The sequence below is a fragment of the Mytilus trossulus genome, chromosome 3, assembly GCF_036588685.1.
Source record: "Mytilus trossulus isolate FHL-02 chromosome 3, PNRI_Mtr1.1.1.hap1, whole genome shotgun sequence".
Classification (NCBI taxonomy): Eukaryota; Metazoa; Mollusca; class Bivalvia; order Mytilida; family Mytilidae; genus Mytilus; species Mytilus trossulus.
Genome location: NC_086375.1, coordinates 48,237,859 through 48,265,130, shown reverse-complemented (window position 1 = coordinate 48,265,130; position 27,272 = coordinate 48,237,859). Strand labels below are relative to the sequence as shown.

At 32.7% G+C, this 27,272-nt stretch overlaps 3 protein-coding genes across 4 annotated transcripts in view; 1 reads left to right on the top strand and 2 right to left on the bottom strand.

Moving 5' to 3' along the window:
- LOC134711692 (putative ATP-dependent RNA helicase DHX57) overlaps positions 1-1,676 on the bottom strand; it is a 31,687-nt gene extending 30,011 nt beyond the window's left edge. Inside the window, exon 1 of the mRNA XM_063572468.1 lies at positions 1,356-1,676. Within this exon, the coding sequence (XP_063428538.1) occupies positions 1,356-1,642 (287 nt within the window). The 5' untranslated portion in view covers positions 1,643-1,676. The remainder of the gene's footprint in view (positions 1-1,355) is intronic.
- A 114-nt stretch (positions 1,677-1,790) lies between these two features.
- On the top strand, positions 1,791-26,971 carry LOC134711693 (tubulin--tyrosine ligase-like). 2 transcript variants are annotated; one of them, XM_063572469.1, is made up of 10 exons: positions 1,791-1,894; positions 3,669-3,785; positions 4,059-4,222; positions 4,848-4,926; positions 8,807-9,051; positions 9,906-10,038; positions 22,566-22,766; positions 23,140-23,233; positions 23,756-23,874; positions 24,443-26,971. In XM_063572469.1, exons 3-10 carry the CDS (start codon positions 4,060-4,062, stop codon positions 24,549-24,551), a joined length of 1,143 nt encoding a protein of 380 aa, XP_063428539.1. In that variant the 5' UTR covers positions 1,791-1,894; positions 3,669-3,785; position 4,059; the 3' UTR covers positions 24,552-26,971. The 2 variants fall into 2 exon arrangements, with proteins under 2 accessions (XP_063428539.1, XP_063428540.1); XM_063572470.1 differs by having other exon boundaries at positions 1,815-1,861.
- On the bottom strand, positions 20,533-21,717 carry LOC134709495 (uncharacterized). Its single transcript, XM_063569655.1, has 2 exons — positions 21,621-21,717; positions 20,533-20,866 (listed from the first exon to the last, which is right to left on the bottom strand). Exons 1-2 carry the CDS (start codon positions 21,706-21,708, stop codon positions 20,565-20,567), a joined length of 390 nt encoding a protein of 129 aa, XP_063425725.1. The 5' UTR covers positions 21,709-21,717; the 3' UTR covers positions 20,533-20,564.
- Positions 26,972-27,272: the final 301 nt, after the last annotated feature.

Below are 27,272 nucleotides of genomic sequence, written 5' to 3'. Positions count from 1 at the left end.
CATAATTTTTGACTGATTCGCTTGCAAGTGAAAACGTCATCATCATTCTAACCGGTATTCATGTGAACTTCAAGTTAACCCCTAGCTTGAGATTGACAACGCATGCATTGTACGTGTACTGGTTATTTAAATAAAAAGAATGTCAACAATGAAAGTGAAACTACGGTAAATCATTTGATTACTAATTCGATGCACATAAAATCATTCTTATATGGTTAAAAACAATTAGAAACATCTTTTTTTTAATCTATAAGATAAAATCAAACAGACCTATAAAAATGCAATTGCAGGTGTTGTTTTAATCTATTCGTATCTTTATTTTTGTTTACATCGCTTATATGGTCATCTGAGGTCAAATCGATAGTTAATTAGATGTCGTCTGGACTAAAATACACACGAAACGAACCTATATATTATCTACCCCATGCTCTGTAAACTGTTTATTTTAAACTTTTGATAGTTTGGATAAATGTTTTACATTGTTATAAACCAAATATGAGAATTTGAGTCAAATCGGTTACAATGAATTTGACAGCTAGTGCCCCTTTAAGAAAATGACTTGTTTAATGGAACAAAACGTCTTATTTGTAAACTTTCTCTTTTATCCCCACAATAGGCTTTTAAAAAATAATCTTTAAACTGTATATTCCGAAAATTTTGAGAAAATAGAAGAAGTGGCAATTCTTACCTTTCATACCTTAACTTTCATTGATAAAACATAGTATTGACTCGTCCAGTGTCTAGTTTGAAGGTCATTTTAGTTACCTTACACATTCATGCACGTTCTATTAATCAATAGTGATGTATGAAAAGCAAAAACAAGTTTGAAGGTAAACTAATAACAACTTAATCCAATCAAATTGCAAACCATTCAATAACAATGACCAGTCCACATCATAAAAATGAATAGGGAAAAACTGGGTAGGGAGAAAATGTCGGAAATTTTAAGTTCATTGTTTTGCATGTACGAATAAAAATTTGTTTGCCAATAGATTTGCTATAATTTTATAAACATGCCTTTATATATTGGTATAGTTTTTGGATCTTTTATTTGTGTATTTAAGGCAGTTGAAAGTTTGGCCTTCAAAAGTCAACATAATCATCGACTTTATACAGAAAATTTGCCTTTTTAAAACACTGCATGTTTCACGAATAATACGCGACAACAAAGGAAAATCATTTCTCAAAACACTGCAAAAAAAATCATTCTGATTGATGCAGTAGTATTGTCATAAATTGCGCTGGAGTGGACAGTGGTACAGCAAACGTCGAATTCCCTCACACAATGTTATCACACACTATAACTATGAATTAAAATATGATTTGATTTTTTTTAAGCTAGAGACATTAATTACCCAGAAATTTTGCTACTTCCATAATTTCGATTTCCTACTGCACCAGACGTGTGTCCACTACCACCTGCCGAGTAGCCTCTACCGCCAGACGAGAAGCCTCTACCACCAGACGAGTTGCCTCTTCCACCAGACGTGTGTTCTTTTCGTTTACTGTCGGGTTCACTTTGACGTTTATCGTGACGATGTTCATCTCGACTAGGCTTCCCTCTTCCTCGTCCACGGTTAAATTTACCTCCACCTCTATTGGGCTTTCCCTTTTTTCTCTTGGAAAATGAAAATTCATCCATCAGCACGAAATAAAACCGTACGAACCCTACACTTTTTTTTTGGCTCGATGTCAAACGTCAGCTCCACTTTTGAAACATAAATTGCCTTGAAAAAACGTTGCTGCGATAAAGATTAAAAGAATATACTTATCGAGTCTCTATTACAAAAGAACTAATTGAAAATGAAAGTAGGAATAAACTTTCAGTTAACCCTTCAATGACTAGGTGAAGAGGTCAATGGTTTGTTTACTTCAGTTACCAACCCGATTAAATGTAAATACCAAATCAAATTATTTTTTATTTATTGTCTGTTAGACTTTTTCCTTTTTAGACATGGTGTTGTCAATTTATTTTCTACTTTAGATTTTGAACAGTTGAACAGTTGAATATCCTACTGGAATCTTTGGCTTCTCTTTTAGTGCTAAAATGACTGAGCATTCAATCTATTGTTCATCATTATCGAAACCTGTGATAATCGTGTAAATGCCACTCAGTCATCAGGGACGGATCCAGCCATTTAAAAAAGGGGGGGGGGGTTCCAACCCAGAGTAAAGGGGGTTCCAACTGTATGCTTCCATTCAAATGCATTGATCATACAAAAAAAGTGGGCTCCAACCCCAGAACTCCCATCCCCCCGATCCCCTAATGGTTATGGCCTACATTTTTTGCCATGAATAGATTTCTATTATAAGATTTGACATAAAATCTATCTAAAAATATAATGTTATCATGCTATAGAAGTAAAGTCACTCTATGCAGGTATTACATGCATCACCATATAGAGGGTTTGGTCTCAACTTGTGTAAATGTACTAACCCAGTCTAAGGCCACCATATCATAGATTATTTTTTTTGAAGAAATATATGCCAGTCGACTGGTATGTGTTCTTCATAAGATAAGATAAGATAGTGTTTTTTTTAATTTATACACCACAAGCTTTAAAGAGCTTTTGACCTAATATAATGACAACATTAGTCAAAATAATTTTGACTTTTAAAGGCGATCTTAACTTTTTGCTTTGAAGCACTAAGGCTTCACTGCAAAAAATAGTCTCTCAAAACACCAGATTTATTTGGCTGAAACTTATTCTAATTAATGTGACAGTCACATATACTCTTTTAAATTTGAATCTTGAGATTATGAGGGAGGTTGATAAACAGTGATTAAAAGCATTAAAAGTAACTATAAATTTGAACGAATAGCAAGCTAAAATTTAAAAAATCTCCATCTACAAATGTATGTTAGACCCTTTACAATATAAAAATATTGATGAATATGTTACTTTTAGTCAGATACATGTACATGATTTTAGTTCAGATTAGCATTTAAGGTGGTATGGGAGTCTAAAATAAAAATGATAGAATTTGTTCATACTTTGTCAAAATGTAGTATCAATTGATACATGATCAAAAATATTATAAAAATTATAGGTCACCGTGCATTTTTTCAAGCTACAGGTTGTGACAAAATGTCAAATTTTGTATGGATTATACAGGAAAAAACACCTTTTTGTGAATAAAAACTAAACAAAATGATAGAATTGTAAAATAAATTAGGAAAAGATTGCTTTCAGACAATGCTTTGAGAATATCAAAAGAAAAGATAGGGTCACCGTACGTTTTTCAGGCTAAAAGACAAAATAGGAAAATTTTATGTAGAGTCCTTCAGAAAATGCACTGTTATAGAGTTACCTCCCCTTAAAATGCCAATTTGAAAAATATTCAAAAACAACCAAAATTAATCTACACTTGTAAAAATATTAATATTTCTAAATTATATTCTTATAAATTGGTGCTTTTAAATGAAAATTCACATTAAATTCTGCATTCTGGCATCAAATTTTGCTAACTTGATAGAAAATATGGACCTTAGATTCTCTGTTTTTTACAATCCAAGATGGCGAAAGACACCCATACCACCTTAATTTGTCAAAATTAAAGATGACCTCAACAACTCAAAATTAAATATGATGTTTTAAATGATTTAAATAATTAATGTGCATTTTAGTAATGACATATGCATTATGTTAATTTTTAATTCATTATAGGATCTGTAGATGACTTATTACAGCATTGTTTACGTGTTTACTTCATCTACAGTTGAAAAATAAAAACTTCATAATGAATGGTTCAGTATTAGAAAAGGGATAGAACAATTCTATCAGGTAAGTATCTTTTTATTCCTGTTTCTCTGCTGATGAAAATTTGTTATTTGCTTCAACTTTATAACAAGTTTTAAACATAACAAGAACCTGATCTGCAGATGTGCATGTGTGTAAGTTTTCCAATTTTTTTTTAGTTATGCCCCTTTCACTTTAGAAATTTGGCGTTTCACAACAACTTCTTTGTTATAGCAATTCTTACATTTAGTTTTATTTCATGTTTTATTGTAGACAAAAAGAGTATTCAACTATGTCAACTTCTTATTTTTTTTTCAGAATGTATGGTTTTGTGAATCGTGATATTAAAAGCAGTGTCTACAAAGCTGTCTCTAAGTTTCTGGTTGAGAATTGTGATGAGGATTGGAGGAAAATGCCAGCTAATTCAGCATCATTTAATCTGATGTTTGGGGAAAGAAATAAATTGCCATTTGGTAGATTAGGTAGGTACAATCTCTGGTCCTTCTGAAGTTAACATTCATCACACAATGAAATGTAACATTTATGATAACATGAGGTCCCACAATAAAGTGCACACAAAAATTAAAGAAACCCTTGATTGAAATCGTGTTTTCATGATCTTATCTAAAAAATGTAATTATAAGTATTGAATGCTTCTTTTTTGTAAATCATAGGGTTGTAAAAGCTTTGACTGGCACATATTTTTAGAATGAAGCTTTGGTCAACCCTTTTACACCCCAATGAATTAACGAAAATAATCATTCAATTCTTTTTAAAAGTATTCAATTTGTAAAAATTGTTGATATAGCATTTTATGTATACCCAATTGATTTCTGATGGAAGGGCTATATTGTATTAATTCATGGCAACTGTCTTATATAGCTGTCTTTCATTCTTATGCAATTATTCATTTCTCAATTTTCTGTTATCAAAATTTAAATGATGGTTGTTTTCAATGTTTGCATACAGCCATTGATTTCCTTGTGAAAAGTGTGAAAGAAAAGATACAAAATAATTACTTGGAAATGATTTGTGAGATACAAAAATGAAGTAACTAATGGAATAGTTTAAAAGTTTGAAAGTAAAACTTAATTTTCATATATTTAGGTCATGAACCTGGACTTTTTCAGTTGGTGAATTATTACAGAGGATCAGATATGATATGTAGAAAAACTGCAATGATCAGGTGAGGAAAACTTCTTTACATTTTGTAACATCATTCTGACGTCCTACTCTGGTTGAGGGATTTTCTCGCTGGTTTGAAGACCATTTGGTGGCCTTCTGCTGGTATCAGTTTGAAGTCTCTTTGACAATTTTTCCCCATTTCCATTCTCAATTTTTATCATCTCATCAACAGATAATATACTTCATTTGAATGCTTAACTTAAAATTTGTCATAAAATCATTTAAGCATGATAGTAAAAATGTAATTATGAAATTGGTCTTCAAATAAATGTTAAAACTACACTTTTTCAATATTTCGATTTGAAGAACCATTTTTTACATTAGAGTTATCTCCCATTTGATAGAAAATCTAAACTAAAAAAACATTGATATGAAAAACAGGTTCATTGCTGATGAATAACTGTTAATTCAGTATTATTCGTGAATTATCTATTTTCATGGAACTTCAGTGTTTTTTAAGTCAAATTTAAATATGTATGAAAACCTAACCAACACCATGAATTCAAATATCCACAAAAATACAATGGTTGTGTTTGGATATACGCCTCAGAGGTATATACATAAAATATCAATCCCCATAGGTACCTATGGGTAACCATAGGCCTCCTTAGGCATATATCCAAACACACCCAATCTCTCTGTCTCCTTTCCCAAAAAAATGGATCAAATGAAAATAACTGAATCTACAGTAAATGAATGTCTGATAGTTCCAATTCATAAGAACAAGATTATAATCTGTAGTTTCTCTGGGCTAATCCAGTAAAAGAGTAACGGTGACAAAAGTATAACTGATAAACCTTGAATATAAAAAAGAAGATGTGGTATAATTACGAATGAGACAACTCTCCACAAGAGACCAAAATGACACAGAATTAACAACTATAGGTCACTGTATGGTCTTCAACAATGAGCAAAGCAAATACCGCATAGTCAGCTTTAAAAGACCCGGAAATGACAATGTAAAATAATTCAAATGAGAAAACTAACAGCCTTATTTATTTTTAAACAAGAGGCTCTCAAGAGCCTGAATCGCTCTCCTGAATTTTTTTGGTTTAATCTCTCATCAATGATTATTTTGGCTTTTCAATTTATTTAAATGTTCTTTGAATCGTCCTATTTTCTTCAAAAGCAAAAAAAAAATCATTTTCTCCTATGTTCTATTTTAGCCATAGGAGCTATGTTTCTTGACATACAAGGAAATGAAATATAAAATTTATACTAGATACTCTGAAACTCATTTAGCCTAAGTTTGGCTGAAATTGATACAGCAGTTTCAAAGGAGAAGATTTTTTAAAGTAAGTCAACATGATGAACAAATTGTGAAAAAAGTCTTTAAAGGGCAATAACTCCTTAAGAGGTTAATTGACAATTTTGGTCAAATAAACTTATTTGTAGATCTTACTTTGCTTAACATTTTTGCTATAAACAGTTTTATTGTATCTATAATAATATTCAAGATAATGACAAAAAACTGCAAAATTTCCTTTAAATTACCAATTAAGTGGCAGCAACCCAACAATGGGTTGTTTGATTCATCTGAAAATTTCAGGGCTGATAGATATTGACCTAATGAACATTTTTACCCCGTCAGATTTGCTCTAAATGCTTTCGTTTTTGAGATATAAGCCAAAAACTGCATTTGACCCCTATGTTCTATTTTAAGTAACGGCGGCCATGTTTTTTTACCGATCAAAAATCAAAGTGGACACTTTGTGCAGGATATACTAAGGAACAATCATGCTAAGTTTCATCCAAATCCATTCAGTAGTTTCAGAGAAGAAGATTTTTTAAAGTAAGCAAATATGATGAACAAATTGTGAAAAATTGTCACTAAAGGACAATATCCCCTTAAGGGGTCAATTGACAATTTTGGTCATGTTGACTTATTTGTAGATCTTACTTTGCTGATCATTTTTGCTGTTTACAGTTTATCTTTATCTATAATAATATTCAAGATAATGACCAAAAACTGCAAAATTTCCTTAAAATTACCAATTAAGTGGCAGCAACCCAACAATGGTTTGTTTGATTCATCTGAAAATTTCAGGGCTGATAGATCTTGTTCTGATTAACATTTTTACCCATGTCAGATTTGCTCTAAATGCTTTCGTTTTTGAGATATAAGCCAAAAACTGCATTTGACCCCTATGTTCTATTTTAAGTAACGGCGGCCATGTTTTTTTAAGGATCAAAAAACGAAGCGCACACTTTGTGCAGGATATACTAAGGAACAATCATGCTAAGTTTCATCAAAATCCATTCAGTAGTTTCAGAGGAGAAGATTTTTTAAAGTTAGCAAATATGATGAACAAATTGTGAAAAATTGTCATTAAAGGACAATAACCCCTTAAAGGGTCAATTGACAATTTTGGTCATATTAACTTATTTGTAGATCTTACTTTGCTGATCATTTTTGCTGTTTACAGTTTATCTTTATCTTTAATAATATTCAAGATAATGACCAAAAACTGCAAAATTTCCTTAAAATTACCAATTAAGTGGCAGCAACCCAACAATGGTTTGTTTGATTCATCTGAAAATTTCAGGGCTGATAGATCTTGATCTAATGAACATTTTTACTTCATGTCAGATTTGCATAAATGCTTTCGTTTTTGAGATATAAGCCAAAAACTGCATTTGACCCCTATGTTCTATTTTAAGTAACGGCGGCCATGTTTTTTGACGGATCAAAAATCGAAGCGCACACTTTGTGCAGGATATACTAAGGAACAATCATGCTAAGTTTCATTCAAATCCATTCAGTAGTTTCAGAGGAGAAGATGTTTGAAAAATTGTTAATGACGACAGACAACGACGACGATGACGGACGCCAAGTGATGAGAAAAGCTCACATGGCCTTTTAGGCCAGGTGAGCTAAAAATGAATGAAAAACAAATATGTAACACATAAACAAAAGACAACCACTGAATTACAGGCTCCTGACTTGGGACAGGCACATACATAATTTGTGGCAGGGTTAAAATATATATTGTTTTTAAATTTAATTTATAATTGGATTCCTTACTCCGTATCTGATGATGTCTCGTGATGTACATGTATTTGTGACTTTTGAACATTAAGTGAATAACCGAATATTTTGAACTATTTCGTCTAGTAGTTTCCAATAAGATTTATTTTTAAATTTCTAGAAGTTTATTTTAGTTAATTTGTTTCTGATTGATATTACCCCCAAGGCCTAATCTACTTTTTCACTCTTTGATGCTTAAAACATTCATTTGAAATCATAAAATTAGATGGAAAGTTACCAATTATTATATAAATAGGAATTTGATGTTCAGTTATTGTCATTTGCTGTTGTGGTTCATAAGTGTTTATCGTTTATCGTTTTTTATATAGATTATATCGTTGATTCCGGTTTGAATTGTTTTACACAAGTTATTTTTGGGGCCCTTTATAGCTTGCTGTTTGATGTGGGCTGAGGGCTCCATGTTGAAGACTGTACCTTGACCTATGATGATTAACTTTTATAAATTGTGACTTGGATAAGAGAGTTGTCTTATTTGCACTCATTCCACATCTTCTTATATGACTCTTATATCTATAGTCATTTCTCTTTGGTTTTGGCAACTAATTTTAAATGTAAAGTTTTAATGTATAAAATATAACCATTAAAAACAATGCCAAAATGGAAAACATAATGTCATTCTTTTATAAAATCTAAATTATTCAGATTTAATTGAAGCAATTTTTCATAAATTTTTAACTGCTTTCTGAACTCTTACATTAACCTGAACAAAATTTGTCAGTTGATGTTGAACCTTTCTGTGTTTAATACTCATGCATTCATTTCATTAAATATCAACTCCAGTAGTTTACAAATGGAGAAAACATTAGTTAGATTTGTTTGAACACCATTTAAGGGTTTTTAAAGAAGAACTGAAAAGAAGACCAGGTATGTTTCCAAAATGGCTACCAATGTCATTTATCATATGTCCAAAGAAAATATCTGAGAATGCTAAACAGATGGGCGAGGCTTCTGTAGCAGCTATGAGAAAGGTAGCCAGACCTGATGATAGACAGGAACTAGTAGAGACTGATGCAGCATTGGTACAACAAGAAAAGAAAAGAATAGTTTGGATAGCTAAATCAGCTGCAGGAGCAAAAGGTAAAACTATTTAAAGAAATATGAATGAAATAGATAAAAAAAACATCCAATTTTCTTTTTCGTCAATGTGTTCTCAAGTTTTTGAAAAGAATTGTTTGGATAGCTAAATCTGCTGCAGGAGCAAAAGGTAAAACTATTTAAAGAAATAAGAATGAAATGGATAAAAAAAACATCCAATTTGCTTTTTCGTCAATGTGTTCTCAAATGCTAATAGGAAATATTGTATTTGATTATCCATGAAAAATCAATTATTTGGTTTTACTTAATGTTTTCATATTATAGTTAATTTTTATACCTCCATTCTAGGAATAGGGACTTTATTGCAACCCCTGTGTCTGCCTGCTTGTCACTCTTTTCAGGCAATGAATATTTACTTTCTGCACACCTTTTTCAAGCACAAGTGTACTACTGAACAAAATAACTTCATATTTGGTCTGTAGGTTTACTGTGATGACTTATAATGTAGAAGTGTTTCAAATCAGTCACACCTTCTTCCTGATCCAGATTCCATGATTTTTTTTAATATGTGAAATAATTATGGTGAATATTTTGTCTCATTTTTCATATGCATGTACCACTAAAATGTTATATTTCATATACATGTACTACTAAAATAAAATATTCCATATCTGGTCTGCAGCTTGACAGTAATACTTAGGTCAACTTAGGTTCTTTTACTGATACAGGAACAAAAGTTCCTCTTCATCACTTTTTTTTATCTAAATCTGCTCCACTTCCAATGATTGTTGCTTTATAGTTGTACACCTTAAGTAAAAAAGCAAAACTATAGTTCATTGACATATTCTTTACAAAGTAAATTGAGTGTAAACTAAATTAGGTTATATTTATTTCAGGTGAAGGTATCAAAATCTCACAAGATGTTGATGAACTGATTGCATTTATAGATACTCAGGCACAAGGCTTTATAGTCCAGAAATACATACTAAATCCATTTCTGCTGGATGGAGACAGGAAGTTTGATATTAGGTAAGATTAACATTGTTCTCTCAAATTATGCTTCTTCATGTACATGTATGGCAGTGCATTCCTAACATTCAAGTTCCTGTCATGCTGTTAGTGAAAGATAAATTATTTATGCTTTTAGTGAAAGATAAATGTGTTTTAATGCTAGTGCGAAATGGTAAATACAACAGTCAGTGAACAGCATACTGTGAATTCAGAAATTATTGCATGCATTTATTTCTGAATTTAAAGTATTGACGCTTGGATATCTCTCCTGTCCTCCAAAGAAAAATAAACAAGACCATTTTGTACAAATTAAAACTAGTGTACCTTTCACTAAACAATCTGTTATATGTTATGAATATTCTTGTTGCGATTGTTTCACATTTTTCATATTGACACCTCAGTTTTATAGCTGACTGTACAGAATGGGTTTTGTTCATTTTTGAAGTCTGTATAGTGACCTATTATAGCTTTTATTTTTGTCATATCAATTGTGATGGATAATTAACTCATTTGCAACTACATGTACAACACATCTACTGTGTATAAAGGGCACCTGCTCATACAAGGTGGATATTTCTCTTTCCCTATATATCAATTATATACAGGTTTGACAGTATTTAGACTGTAGATATTAATAAACATATTTATTATAAAGTGTTTGATATTATACATGTATAACTAAAATATTAATGTAAAAGCATAAAAATATAGTATATATACCAATACACATAATTAACAGTGCCTGGTGATAGCCTGACTGGTTTCGGTCCATAAAGGACCTTCATCAGAGGCAGAATGGTGGATTAATGTTTGCACCCTATTTATATAGATATGGTAACCGGCAGTTGAGTTAACCGGCGGTTGGGTTGACTGGCGGTTGAGTTAACCAGCGGTTGAGTTGACCGGCTGTTGAGTTAACCAGCGGTTGAGTTGACCGGCGGTTGAGTTAACCAGCGATTGAGTTAACCAGCGGTTGAGTTAACCAGCGGTTGAGTTGACCGGCGGTTGAGTTAACCAGCGGTTGAGTTAACCGATGAAAAATCCCACATGGTTACTATCTTGAGGGTTATTCACTTTTGTTGTGGAGGAATAATAACGTCTTGCTAGTTTAGATGCTTTATGATCGTAAGATAAAAGATATACGTAACAATAACGTTACGTTACATTTACAATAGTGTGCGCGAAAGTACGGGAAACAATTACATAAGAAAATGATAAAAAGTCTCTTGTTCTATATTCACGACATTCTGGGGGCCTCAAAATGCATAAGAAATTAAATTATTTGAAATGATAAATAATCAAAACTTTAAAGTTCTATAAATGAATCACATTGAAAGTTTTTTGTAACGGTTCACTTTACGTTAACTGTCCTTCACAAAAGTCCTTTAACAGTACTATAGTTCTAATGGATATAACTTCACAATTGGTCGTGTGGTAACTAGTCCTCTAGAAGTCCGTACTTTTGCTGCTCGAATAAGTCCATCTCCTCCTTTAATGACGTCTTCTATTGTTCCTAATCTCCATAAAAGTCGTGGCGATTCACTCCCTAGTTGAACTACATCACCGATGTTAACTTGTCCAGTATGTTGGTATATATATGTTTATTCACATGTGCATGTATACGAGCTATACATTTGGAACTTGTACCTGATTTGTCATTGAACACTTTTATCCTAGCATTTAGACGTTTTATCAGTTGGAAAGGAACACCACAAACTATTTATTCTGATAACGCGCCTACATTTGAAGCCGCATCAAACGCACTTCAAAGTCAGCTGAATTTACATATCAACTGGAAATTCATTCCGAAAGGAGCGCCGTGGTATGGCGGATGGTGGGAACGTCTAATTGGCTTAACGAAAATGACTTTAAAGAAAGTATTTGGTAAAGCACTCGTCAACGAACAATCTTTGACAACAATACTCACTGAGATTGAAACTATTATAAACAATCGCCCACTTACATATATATCTTCAGATATAAGAGATCCAGAACCCTTGACGCCATCTCATCTTTTACACGGGAGGATTATTACGACCACAGAGATGCACAACGACAAACACAACGCGAATATTCAAGAACTTGATACGATCACCGCAAACAAACTATTTGAGAGAAAAGGACTCTTATTAGACCATTTCGCAAAACGCTGGTCTAATGAATATCTTACCGGATTACGTGAATATCATCGAGTCTCTGGAAAACATACTGGACAAGTTAACATTGGTGATGTAGTTCAACTAGGGAGTGAATCGCCACGACTTTTATGGAGATTAGGAACAATAGAAGACGTCATTAAAGGAGGAGATGGACTTATTCGAGCAGCAAAAGTACGGACTTCTAGAGGACTAGTTACCACACGACCAATTGTGAAGTTATATCCATTAGAACTATAGTACTGTTAAAGGACTTTTGTGAAGGACTGGTGTAGTAAGCATGCAAATTTCTGCATTTGGTGGGAAAGAAGGTGAGGTACGCAACCTGGAGAAAGCGACATTATCGATTGAGACCAAAAGAAAAGAAAGAATTCAAATGGAAGTAATTATTGTTCCTAATCTCCATAAAAGTCGTGGCGATTCACTCCCTAGTTGAACTACATCACCGATGTTAACTTGTCCAGTATGTTTTCCAGAGACTCGATGATATTCACGTAATCCGGTAAGATATTCATTAGACCAGCGTTTTGCGAAATGGTCTAATAAGAGTCCTTTTCTCTCAAATAGTTTGTTTGCTGTGATCGTATCAAGTTCTTGAATATTCGCGTTGTGTTTGTCGTTGTGCATCTCTGTGGTCGTAATAATCCTCCCGTGTAAAAGATGAGATGGCGTCAAGGGTTCGGGATCTCTTATATCTGAAGATATATATGTAAGTGGGCGATTGTTTATAATAGTTTCAATCTCAGTGAGTATTGTTGTCAAAGATTGTTCGTTGACGAGTGCTTTACCAAATACTTTCTTTAAAGTCATTTTCGTTAAGCCAATTAGACGTTCCCACCATCCGCCATACCACGGCGCTCCTTTCGGAATGAATTTCCAGTTGATATGTAAATTCAGCTGACTTTGAAGTGCGTTTGATGCGGCTACAAATGTAGGCGCGTTATCAGAATAAATAGTTTGTGGTGTTCCTTTCCGACTGATAAAACGTCTAAATGCTAGGATAAAAGTGTTCAATGACAAATCAGGTACAAGTTCCAAATGTAAAGCTCGTATACATGCACATGTGAATAAACATATATATACCTTCCGCGGTTGTGTTGATGTATCCTTGATGTGAAGAGGTCCGGCAAAATCTATCCCAGTTGTGCAAAATGGTATGGTGTCTTTTACTCGATCCTTTGGTAGTGGTGGTGGTTCCGGGCTGTTATACGGTTTACCAATTATTTTTTGGCACTGTATGCATTTACGTAAAACACTGTTCACACATTGTCGAATTGCTGGTATCCAGTAAGATTGTCTTATATGTGTTATTGTTTGACCGACTCCTGTATGTAGATTTCTTAGATGTGCGTCCATAATTACAAAATCTGTAAGTTTGTGGTTCTTTGGTAGTAAAATAGGAAACTTCGCGTTTTCTTCTATAGATGAATTTTGTATTCTGCCTTTACATCGTAAGATTCCATTTTCATCCAAATATAAACGTAACTTTCGGATTTAACAAAATATGCTCTAGCTCTTTCACGAACCTGTCTTGCTGTGTATCTTTGATCCATAAATTCATAGCTAATGAAATTTCCTCTTTTGTTAGAATTGTCTTGAGCGTCCTGTCACCTTGTGAACTCCTTAGTCGATATGGACGTTTTCCCTGAGAGTTCTTAACGAATTTTAAGACATATGCAGTTACAGTTAAAAGTTAATGTAAATTAGAATACCTTGACATATCTATGATCTGTGATATTCGCTGCGGATCACTTGGCATTTTATCGTCACTTCTGTGTGTCTTTGGTCCGTTGATATTAGATAGCTGAGTACTTATTTCCACATGTCCTGTCCACGTAGGCCATTTACACTCGTCCGTTAACCACTGGGGTCCATTCATCCATAATGTCGAATCTTCAAATTGCGATGCAGTCAATCCACGTGTTTGTAGGTCAGCTGGGTTCATTTCTGTGGGTACATATTTCCATTCATGAGTTTCAGTTAATTCTTTAATTTCACTAACACGATTTTTTACAAACTTGTTTAACGATTTCGATGAGGTGAGCCAATGTAGAACTATTTGGCTATTGCTCCAAAATACTGCCCTTTTAATTCCCAAGTTTTTTATTACATCTTTAGAAAGTCGTGCTCCGATCACTGCAGCCATTAATTCTAATTTTGGTAGAGTTATTAATTTTAACGGTGCAACACGGTTCTTTGCGATAACAAGTGTCGACTCTGTGCCTTTCCTCAAGTAAACTGAAGCTCCATATGCTTTTTGACTTGCATCAACAAAAATGTGTAGAGTAGACTCGCTAGTTTCTTCGTCCTCGTTTGCAAAATAGTATCTCTGTATTTTCAGTTTCGTAGTTATCTGTAAGATGTCATTCTTCACATCGGTCCATTCGTTTTCAATTTCTTTTGGTAGTTTCTCGTCCCATGCATATCCTTTTTTCCAAAGCTCTTGAATAAGTGTTTTTGCTCTAATTGTTATCGGTCCGAGTAGTCCTAACGGGTCATATATAGCGGAAGACTGTCTCAAAAGTTCACGTTTTGTCAACTGTGTGTCCATCTTCAATTGTTTTGTTTCGGCAAAGCTGAGTGTATCTGATTCTGCATCCCAGCGCATTCCCAATATTTTTGTCTCCTTGTCTGAATCCAATACTCTTTCCGATAGGGCCAAATCTCTGAGTTTGTCGCTGTTAGACATCCATGATCGTAAATTGAAGCCTCCCTGTTTTAGCAGTTCTCTGGATTCATTGAAGTATTTAATTGCGGCTTCTTCTGAGTTCATGCTAGATAGTACATTGTCAACATATAGATCTTCTTGTAGAATTGTTGCTACTTTGCTCTGATTCATGGATAAATGTTTCAGTAATGTTGCGTTTAAAATAAACGGCGAACACGTTGCTCCAAAAAGAACAACTTTGAATCTGTACATAATTAACTCACTTGTTGGGTCAGTTGAATCGGACAACCAAAAGAAACGTGTGGCGTCTCGGTCATCATTATCAAGTCTTACTTGTAATAATGCTTTTTCTATGTCTGTTGTGATGCCATATTTTCCTAATCTAAATCTTGTAAGAATGCTTGTCAATTTATTTAAAATAGGTGGTGCTGAAGAAAGGCAGTCATTAAGGCTGGGTAAATCTGGATTTCCATGGCAACTGCAGTCATATACAATCCTAATAGGGGTCGTGTTTGAATCTTTCTTAACGGGATGGTGTGGTATGTAGTGGATTCTTCCCTGCTCGCGATGTATTTCTGTGATGGGTACCTTTTCTATGAAGTCTTTCATCTCCTGTTCTTTGATAATCTTGTCGTATAGATTTAACATATCCGGATCTTTAGCCAACCTTTCTATAACATTTTGGGTCCTCCTTCTTGCTATATATTCATTAGTGGGTAACTCGGGATGATCTGGTTTCCATGGTAGTTTGGCGACATATTTATTTTCCTTAAAAGTAATGCTAGAGTTTTGGTACTCAAGCATTAGGTTTTGGACGTTTTTTGTGTTTTCATCAGAATCCGCCTCTAATCCGCTCGACTCAATTTCCCGAAATTTCCTCTTTTGTTAGAATTGTCTTGAGCGTCCTGTCACCTTGTGAACTCCTTAGTCGATATGGACGTTTTCCCTGAGAGTTCTTAACGAATTTTAAGACATATGCAGTTACAGTTAAAAGTTTATGTAAATTAGAATACCTTGACATATCTATGATCTGTGATATTCGCTGCGGATCACTTGGCATTTTATCGTCACTTCTGTGTGTCTTTGGTCCGTTGATATTAGATAGCTGAGTACTTATTTCCACATGTCCTGTCCACGTAGGCCATTTACACTCGTCCGTTAACCACTGGGGTCCATTCATCCATAATGTCGAATCTTCAAATTGCGATGCAGTCAATCCACGTGTTTGTAGGTCAGCTGGGTTCATTTCTGTGGGTACATATTTCCATTCATGAGTTTCAGTTAATTCTTTAATTTCACTAACACGATTTTTTACAAACTTGTTTAACGATTTCGATGAGGTGAGCCAATGTAGAACTATTTGGCTATTGCTCCAAAATACTGCCCTTTTAATTCCCAAGTTTTTTATTACATCTTTAGAAAGTCGTGCTCCGATCACTGCAGCCATTAATTCTAATTTTGGTAGAGTTATTAATTTTAACGGTGCAACACGGTTCTTTGCGATAACAAGTGTCGACTCTGTGCCTTTCCTCAAGTAAACTGAAGCTCCATATGCTTTTTGACTTGCATCAACAAAAATGTGTAGAGTAGACTCGCTAGTTTCTTCGTCCTCGTTTGCAAAATAGTATCTCTGTATTTTCAGTTTCGTAGTTATCTGTAAGATGTCATTCTTCACATCGGTCCATTCGTTTTCAATTTCTTTTGGTAGTTTCTCGTCCCATGCATATCCTTTTTTCCAAAGCTCTTGAATAAGTGTTTTTGCTCTAATTGTTATCGGTCCGAGTAGTCCTAACGGGTCATATATAGCGGAAGACTGTCTCAAAAGTTCACGTTTTGTCAACTGTGTGTCCATCTTCAATTGTTTTGTTTCGGCAAAGCTGAGTGTATCTGATTCTGCATCCCAGCGCATTCCCAATATTTTTGTCTCCTTGTCTGAATCCAATACTCTTTCCGATAGGGCCAAATCTCTGAGTTTGTCGCTGTTAGACATCCATGATCGTAAATTGAAGCCTCCCTGTTTTAGCAGTTCTCTGGATTCATTGAAGTATTTAATTGCGGCTTCTTCTGAGTTCATGCTAGATAGTACATTGTCAACATATAGATCTTCTTGTAGAATTGTTGCTACTTTGCTCTGATTCATGGATAAATGTTTCAGTAATGTTGCGTTTAAAATAAACGGCGAACACGTTGCTCCAAAAAGAACAACTTTGAATCTGTACATAATTAACTCACTTGTTGGGTCAGTTGAATCGGACAACCAAAAGAAACGTGTGGCGTCTCGGTCATCATTATCAAGTCTTACTTGTAAAAATGCTTTTTCTATGTCTGTTGTGATGCCATATTTTCCTAATCTAAATCTTGTAAGAATGCTTGTCAATTTATTTAAAATAGGTGGTGCTGAAGAAAGGCAGTCATTAAGGCTGGGTAAATCTGGATTTCCATGGCAACTGCAGTCATATACAATCCTAATAGGGGTCGTGTTTGAATCTTTCTTAACGGGATGGTGTGGTATGTAGTGGATTCTTCCCTGCTCGCGATGTATTTCTGTGATGGGTACCTTTTCTATGAAGTCTTTCATCTCCTGTTCTTTGATAATCTTGTCGTATAGATTTAACATATCCGGATCTTTAGCCAACCTTTCTATAACATTTTGGGTCCTCCTTCTTGCTATATATTCATTAGTGGGTAACTCGGGATGATCTGGTTTCCATGGTAGTTTGGCGACATATTTATTTTCCTTAAAAGTAATGCTAGAGTTTTGGTACTCAAGCATTAGGTTTTGAACGTTTTTTGTGTTTTCATCAGAATCCGCCTCTAATCCGCTCGACTCAATTTCCCAAAATTTCTGTAAATCGCACTCATCGGGTTTGTGCGTCACTAAGACATTCATCATCTTAGAGTTCCATTCTTGAGTGTTGATATCTGTGTTCAGTGGTCCTGATAGCAAATAACCGATTTTTGATTTAACAGCTGTTGGTCCGTCACCTCGAATAACTTCATCTTGTACTAAAGACCAGTAGTAGTCTGCTCCAACGAGAAGTGAAATCGAAAACTTTTCATCCTGCGTGACTGGGTGGGCAAGTTGTAATCCTCGTAAATAGGGCAAGCTGTTAATGTTTACTCGTTTCTTCATATGTATTGGTGCGGCAATTTTTGGAACAATAATTACTTCCATTTGAATTCTTTCTTTTCTTTCGGTCTCAATCGATAATGTCGCTTTCTCCAGGTTGCGTACCTCACCTTCTTTCCCGCCAAATGCAGAAATTTGCATGCTTACTACACCAGTTGGTTTGATATTGAGTGTTTCTACTAGTTCCTGAGAAATAAATGAATTCTGGGCGCCTTCATCGAATAGAATGTTAGTCATAACACTTTCATCATGGTACCATACGGGCGCAACGGCGGTTTTCAATAGAATTTTGGTATGTGCTGTAACGGCAGAATGCATAGCGGCGCTCTTTGTTTCTGTGGTACTTTGTAGCTCTTCGTTGACAGGTTTTGTTACGGCTTTAATTTCACTTGAAGTGGAGTTTTCATTCAGTAAATTATTACGGCAGATGCTACTGTGATGTTTCTTACTGCAATTTCGGCAACTGTATTTTGACCTGCATTCCGAAACCTTGTGATTACCGAAACAGTTAAAGCAAACTCGTTTTTCCTTTACGAATTGGGTGCGGGCGTTTATATCAGTGATCTTCGTACATTCATTAGGGTGATGCGGGTTTTGACAAAACAAACACGGCCTTTTAGTCTTAACGGAACTATTGTTGTTACTTTCTTTAGACACTGTTGAACTCCATCTTTTATTTGTTGTTTCTGTCACGAACGATGCGGTGGGGATAATATCGGTTTCAATAGGATTGGCGTTAGCGGCCTCTTGGATACAAATTTCTTTCTTTATTGCTTTGCGTAAACTTGAAATATCCCAATCATCATTACCGTGGTCTCGAGTAATATTTTGTCTGACAAAACATGGCAGTTTGTTGAGTATAAGCGGTATTAATAGGCTTCCATACGATTCCTGATATCGACCCATTCCTTCTAGTTCACGTATATTACTTTCTATTGTGTCACTGAACGATTTCAGTCCCCTAATTCCGGGCGTTGGTGCAGGCAAATTTAGCAAATTTTGCATGTATGCGTTAACTATTTTGTGTTGTTGGCCAAATCTCTCGTGTAGAATTTGTATTGCTTGAATATAATTTGTATTAGTCATTTGCATTCCCGAAATACACTGGCTAGCTTCTCCATAAAGTTGCGATTTTAAATAATTAAATCGTTGCACGTCACTCAAAGAAGGATTTTCATGTACAGAATTGTTATAGGAATCCCAAAAGGCTGACCATTCCAGTAGATTTCCGCCGAATGTTGGCAAGTTGAGTTTAGGCAATTTATTATAATGACTTGACACTGTGGAGGTGGGCATGCTTGACTGGCTTAGGCTTGTTTGCTCTGAGTTGAAAATTATCTGGTTAGAATGTTCTTGCACGCTTGGGTTATTGCATATAAAATCTGATGCATTAGGGCAGAGACATATAATACAATATAATGTATTATATGTCTCTGATTAGGGTTAAGAGCTGATTGATTTTTAGAATGACTTACTTCTTTTATGAATTTTTCTATTTTCGTTATTCCAACTTGAATATCCAACTCGTATCTGTCAACTTCTTCAATTTCTTCGTCGAGGTCTTCTTCTTCTTCAATAGATTCTAGAATCTTCTCATTGAGGTCAGACAATGTCTTCTTCTTGGTTTTGATGAGCTCCGTCATGGATCTGAGGTTGATAACATCTTGATGCGGTTCTTCTGTCGGGTCTGCTTTTTTCAGTAGTTTTATTACTGCTCGTCGATGTGCGGCTCGTACTGTTTTCAGTTTAGAACTCATCTCTAGTTGTGGTTTTCGTCACGGCACCAATATCTTGAGGGTTATTCACTTTTGTTGTGGAGGAATAATAACGTCTTGCTAGTTTAGATGCTTTATGATCGTAAGATAAAAGATATACGTAACAATAACGTTACGTTACATTTACAATAGTGTGCGCGAAAGTACGGGAAACAATTACATAAGAAAATGATAAAAAGTCCCTTGTTCTATATTCACGACAGTTACAGTTATCTATATTTAGCTAATGTTCATGTTACTGTAAACTTTTTGACTTGTTACGGTAAACATTTTTATATTATACGGTAAACATGTGACCTGATGATATAACCATATTTGGGCTTTAGCATTGGATAAAGAGTGTTTAATAATTTAAGAAGTACATGATAATCATTTAGTCTTGATCTTTGGCTTATGATACACCTAAATATCAAGTCTTGGAATAGTATTTCATGGTAGTCATGCAGTCTTGACGTTTAAGCTTGTGATACACCAAAACATCAAGTAAGTCAAAACTATAACCCCCCCCCCTAAACAAACAAAATTTGGTTTAGGGGTGGTCTTATTGAGAATGCTTCATTTTAGCCTTTAGTACTCCTTTCAAGATCAAAGGTAGATGAATATTAATCCTCAGTGTTAAAAAGTTTTCAACACCTTAAGTTTGTAATGTAGGTATTACTATATTGCCTAAAATATTAATGTAGTTATATATAATATAATTAAAACAAACTAAACATCATTCAGTTTTATTTTTTTATTTTTATAATTTATAAGGGTCAAAGCACAATTTTCTTTTCACACAGCACTAAAATGAGAGCATCATCTAAGGCAATATTCTAAAAAGAGCGATAATTTGAACAAAACATATCTGTTTCTATGGTCACTGTATTGTCGCTTTCTTGTGTGGCTGTTGTCAGCCATGGCTCTGTTTGGTCATCTTCATCATCTTGTTGCATTATCTGAAGGATATGGGTAGATAACTCTTGAATCTTTTCCCATTTATGTTGCTTGTATCTGTCAAACATGATCCTGATACCAAGAATAATAGACTTTCTTCTTTCATGACTTGTCTTCATAATGTCATTACCTGTTAAGATTGATGTGAAAATCTTCTTTTCTAGAGCCAATATCTTCATATCTGTAATAGGTATTAGCAGTAAATTAGTTTAATGGTTTTTTTCAACTTGTATAAAATATAAGGTACATTTATTTGCTTGACAAATTTATTAAAGCAAAAGAATTCAAGCCAATTATAACTGAATTAAAACAAAGTATTTTTAAGGTTTTTCTTTTTATTATTATTCTAAAGATTAAATTGAATTTAAATTTATTTTATTATGTATCATACACACTGTATTTAAATTTTTTATTTAATGAATGTTTCTGTATGTCTGGTTTAATTGCCTTCACATATTTGCTTTAATTGGCATAATGTAATGATTTATTTATAAAAAAAAAATTGCTTGAGCTTTGAAATGACATTAAATTGCAAGGCCATTTCATTGTCGATAAAAGGATTTTAAAGATTTTAAAAAGAAATGCAAAAATAAATGTATTGCACGATTTAGAAAATAATTTTCCAACATTATTTTGATAAATTTTATATGGTAATTTTTAATCTGTTCACATTTTTCAGATTAAATAAAATAAGATAATAGCTAAATAATCATGATAAAATTAAAGAATTAAGCATCAAATGAGATATATAAGAAATTTTTGACATCATTAAGCAGTTTGAAAAATTACATTTTTGTAGCTTTCCATAAATAATAAGGACATGTAAAGAAAATATAACAGGAATATGAAAAATATCTTTTACTAAAGTAATTATAGACTTAAATGTATTGACAATTCTAAATAAGTGACATTTCCATCTGGATATGTAAACTTACCAAAAAGAAAAACTTGTGTCACAGCTTTGTCATGTTGTAACAATAAAGTTTTTAGTTGTTTTGCACAGGTTAAGTATGCTGCCTCCATTTTATTTTTGCGAAATTTCAACTTTGTATGAATATAAGATATAAAAAAAAATGATAGATATATATAGTTTTTTTTAATTTACTCATTTTGCTGTAGAGCTTGGGTTTAGGAGTTGTAGGGTTTCAAAAACTTTATCATCAAAGGCCTTATTTATCTGCAATCAGTATTGTGAGTGATTACATTAAAACATTAATTACTTTATTCTTTTGGCTTCATTTCTAATCAACCAATAATTGAAAACAATCTTACATTGTGTACATAAAAATTTCATACAGATTAATTGAAGATTACAAAAGTTACATTAGTTTTATAAATTTGTACATTGATGTTGTTTTTTTCCCCAATAATATGGCCTTATATAAAGTGTTCTAAAACCTTGAAAAAAATGGACATTTGAGGATGTAATGTTACTCATCCTCTATATAATTCTTACAAAATACCAAATATACATGTCTTTATGCTTTGTTTAATTTCCAGTTCCATTTGATAATTAATATCATGAAAATATTTGAAATGATTGTTTATAAAAGTTTCTCCTGTGCTGACTAAAATAATTTCTTAAAACACTTTCTTCTTATGTTTCGTGTCTGTTGTGAACAGTGAAGGATTAATAAAAGTATTAAAACTCACTTTGAATTCAGAAATTATTGCATGCATTTATAATAGAAAATTTTTGTAAAGTGGACAAAATTTTGAGATTTTTTATTGCCATTTCAGTAAATGCTATATACAAATAATGATGTAGAAATTTAAAATATGAATATTACCTTTTTTTTGGCATCTATCTTATTTCATTTTTTTGCGATGAAAGAAACATTGCAAAACAAACTAAATTTACAATATTTGTATGATTATAGATGTTGGGTATTGCTGGATAGCAATTACAATGTGTATTTCTTCAAAGAAGGAGTACTTCGTACAGCATCAGAGAGTTATAAACCAGAGAATTATAATGATGTCACTAGCCATCTAACAAATCACTGCCTACAAAAAGAATTGTCGGCAAAATTTGGTGAATATGAAACTGGAAATGAACTATTTTTCGATGAATTCAACAGGTAAATACAATGGCCTATTACACTGTTTTTATTCCCCACCTCCCATAATTGTTTTTTTAATGTCACTTGTAATAGAATGCCCTCATAACTCAAAGAAAAAAATCATGTAACATCCATCCCTCCATCCACTTTTCCTGGAATAGCATGAAACATTTCTGCAATTACATTTTCTTCTTACTTTAATTAAAGTGTTGGAATATACATGTATGTGTCATTCAAGTGGAAATGTTATCATTTGACACTATTTTTAATGTTGTTGCAATACCATAACCATCAATAATTTGTAAATAGGCCATGTAGATTCACCTACCAGCCATCCTTTAAGCTATATTTGCGACTTTAGATAGAAGTATTCAGATATTGTTTATTACAGTTACCTAAAGAAAAAGACACGTATGACAATGGACAACACTATTATTCCACAAATTAAGGAAATAATAAAGAAGGTGCTACTGATGATAAAAGATGTAAGTTAGAATGGAATAAAGTAGATCTCACTTATTTATTATTGTTTGTTGATTTTCATATCTTAATGAGTTTTTACGATAGTAGAGAGGCATTGTGTTTCTGGGCTGATCTTTCTAAAAAAATTTAAGCCACATTTGAGTTTTGACACCCAATTTCAGGGTCCACTGAACATAAAAAGTGATAGTGCGAGTAAAGGCATTGATGTACTATAGACACATTCTTGTTTGTCATATCTTAATGTGTGTTTTGTCATATTTTTATGTGTTTTTGTCATTTTGTGTTGAAAACAGATCTTTGATAGTATTTGTTTAAAGTTTTTCACCTCTTTCTAGACTTTTGGTCATTTAGAGATTGACATATTATTTAGAAATATGTGTATTGTTGAATGAATATATTGACCTCTAGATATTGTTTGTGTAGCTTGGTTACTGTTAAATTGTTTTAAAATATTAACCCCAATAAATAAAATCTAGTAAAAATGTACATATTATGCTTTTCTGTCATATATTATCTTTTTTCAGAGAATAAGTACAAACATGTTGGGTTATGGCAGTTTCCAGTTGTTTGGCTTTGACTTTTTATTGGATAGTCAGCTTCAGGTTCATTTGATTGAAATAAATGGAGCACCAGCTTGTGCACAGTAAGTTTAATTTAAAGTTTATAAAACATTTAGAATATGTACCAGTATTCTTATTGAAAATGCACATGAATGCAGTGACCTGAATAATTAATATTTGCTAGTTACTTCATTTTTGTCTAGCCTGCAGCAAATGTCGTATAGTAGACTTTGAAGGCCGTACTTTAACCTATAATTGTTTACTTTTTAAATTGTTATTTGGATGGAGAGTTGTCTCATTGGCACTCACACCACATCTTCCTATATCTATTTGTAGAAAAAAGAACTTATTAGAATCAACCACTATAAAATTTAAAAAGTTGGATCTAGCACTTTGGTTTTTTTACGACCCCCCAAAAAATGGTGTTCCTGAAATGTTATCATGTTCATGATGTTGTCATTGTCATTGTTGTATGAAGAGGCATTTGGTTTCGGACAGTTTAAATAAATGGATCTCAATGAAATTTTACCAGAAGGTTTGATACCACAATAGGAAGGTTGGAATTTATTTTGGGGGTGATGTTACTAACAGTTTAGGAACACAATAAAAGAGCAGCCGTATAAAAATTTTCACAGTTTTTTTTTATTTCAGAAAATTACTACCAGATTTGGCCAGATGTATAGTACAAACAGCCATAGACCCAGTCTTTAAACCAAAGTCACCAAAGGGAAGGGGAGATAACTGGTTTTCTAAAATATGATATATTATATTTATGTTGACCTATTGAAAATAAATTTTCTGGGTCTCAGATAACGCTATCTCTGAAAAATACACTGCTGACTCGTATTGACAACGATCAATGAACAGAAATAAATAGAGTGAGTCTTGTTTAATTTTACCACCTTTGAATTGATCAAAGAGTAATAACTCAAACTGAGTTATAGCTCTTTGGTGTTTTGCTCCAAATGATTATGTCGATCATTTTGATGAAAGGTCTTTCTTGTCACATGCATATGTACCTCATTGTTGGTCTTTTACATGGATGTCTAAAGACCTGGTCGTACACAAACTGCCATTGTTCAGATCAAAAAACATATTCATCAGATTATTTATCTTTTATAAAAAAGCAATTTTCATCCACAGTTTATTGTAGATTTATCAAGGGCTGTTTAACACCATTATGTAATAGAAAAAAATGGATATGACATATCCATCCTTGACAACTTATTTACTAGGTTATTTGGGCAATTGCTTGCCTTTTTATCTTTTTCCATTTGACCATGGTGTTCGATGACCTTCAAAATGTTTTATATTGACCCTTGATATCTATTTTTTTAACAGCAGTGTATACAGTGTGTCAATATACTGCTTGATGTCAACAATATAAATCCAAAATTAAATACCCTCCTGCCTTAATAATTTAGACATTAGGGTCTGAGAACCAGAAAATTTATTTTACATGGCTGTGTTTGTCATTTTTTTGGTCATGAAGAACATTTGCTGTTTTCTCTGTTTATCAATATTCCATTAAAGACCAAAAACTAAACTAGCATTAACAATATAAACAGTTGTGGCACACTTATTGTATATGTTTATATTTGTGTTCAAATTTTTAATTGAAGAGTTAAGATATGTAAACACTTCATTGGTAATGTGAAACCTGAAAAAGCATACTGACGAATTACTGCGTACTTTATTGGTACATAAAGCTTCAAAATTTAAAATTTGAAACATATCATTACTGCCTGTGAATTTTATTTTTACCTAATATCTCATTGTGAACAATTTACTTCAGGGATTTTTGTTTTTTGTTGTGTTTTTGTTGTTATGTCATTCAGTTTTACTTAGGAGAACTTATATGGATTAAAGACCATACATTTTCCTGGAGTTAATGTTCATTACGAATTGTCTTTTTGCACTTAAGTCTAATACTGTTTGTATAAGTTTATGTTTTGATATGACAAATTTTTGCCATGTAAAATTAAAAACGAGAAATTGTATGAAATATAGTAACATTTTCAAAATGATAAAAAATAACATGTCACTACAATATGAGTTAATAATTAAACTATTGAAGTGGTAGAATTATAATGAAATAGTTATTACTCAAGAACTTCCATTTAAAGAGTATATGTTTGTTGATAAAAAGATAATGTTATAAAGTCAATATTAATTTAAGTCAAAACATTTTGCCAAAATGCTTTTAAACATTTGTAGATTATTGTGATATTATTGACACATTCCGTCCCTGTTTTTTTATCATTATATTGTAACATTTTAAAAGTTTTATATATATTTATGCTTTATTTTAGATTTATTTACTTTGTTTTTATGTAAACTTAAAAACCTTTTGAAAGAATGTAATGTGATGATGTTTATACAAGAAATCTCATTATTAGGTGTAATATAGGCATGATTTTTTCTTGTTTTCCAATGAAACCAAAGTATTTTTAGTCTGGAATTATTAATTATCAAACTGTAGATTTTTTTAATGAGGAACTAATGTAGTTCAGAACTTAAAGCAGACATGGTATGTATAATTATTTAAAGTTTACCAACTTAATTTCGCAGACACTTTTTCGATATTAGCCATAATAAGAAACCATTTTTTCACAGTAAAAAAAAAAGTCAGAAATATATTCCTTATATACACTAATTTTAAAAAATATATTTGAAAGGAACAGAATGGACATATTTCTGTGTTGATATTTTATTTCTAAAGTTTGTACACCCATTGTAGGTGTGTTCATGTCAATATGGAGTTGTTGAAATACTTTTTCCCATTTTTTTTCTATTTTCATTGATTTAAATGGTAATTATAGACCATTCTTTTTTGTTAAAGAAACATTCTGTGCAACATGACTTTTTGAGTCTTTAATGCATTTTCTTGATATACTGTGATATAATCATTTCTTAAGACATTATTTGTTATTTAGTATTGTCTTCCATTGCCAAAATTACAAAGATGTCCTTTATTATAAACAATGTTTGTTGTGTTTGAGTAGAAGAGAATGTAGAAAACATATCAGTTATTGTGACTTAGTTTATAAACATTGTGTTTTGTATACGCTCAATGCTCAAAAAATATTGAACAATTTTTATTTTTTTTTAATGACTACTATACTAGTCTACTAGTCTGATGACTAACTTAGAACCTTTGTAGTGAAAATTTGAATTGAACAAAGAGACTGTGCTTCTATCTTCATATATATATATATTATATAACAATAAAAAACCACAGAAGTGTAATAAGGGCACTAGAATGTGACTAATTAATGCACATGTTCCAATACTTCCAAGGAATGTGAGACTATTTTTGATATAGCTGTTGATAGAGCTTACATTTGATTGTTTGTTAAACTGAAGTTAAAAGTTGTTGTATTTCTTCAATCCGTACACAACTTAACACCAATCTTCCAGGAAATAGCATTTTTTTTTAGAAGTTGGAAACACTGGAACCTTTCTAAATATAGTAGATTAC

Coding starts and splice junctions, on each gene's coding strand:
- LOC134711693 (XM_063572469.1), top strand. CDS start 4,060: ATGTATGGTTTTGTGAATCGTGATATTAAAAGCAGTGTCTACAAAGCT. Junction 4,927..8,806: donor AGAAAAACTGCAATGATCAG/GTGAGGAAAACT, acceptor ACACCATTTAAG/GGTTTTTAAAGAAGAACTGA. Junction 23,875..24,442: donor GGAGCACCAGCTTGTGCACA/GTAAGTTTAATT, acceptor TTTTTATTTCAG/AAAATTACTACCAGATTTGG.
- LOC134709495 (XM_063569655.1), bottom strand. CDS start 21,708: ATGGAGGCAGCATACTTAACCTGTGCAAAACAACTAAAAACTTTATTG. Junction 20,867..21,620: donor GACACAAGTTTTTCTTTTTG/GTAAGTTTACAT, acceptor TACCTATTACAG/ATATGAAGATATTGGCTCTA.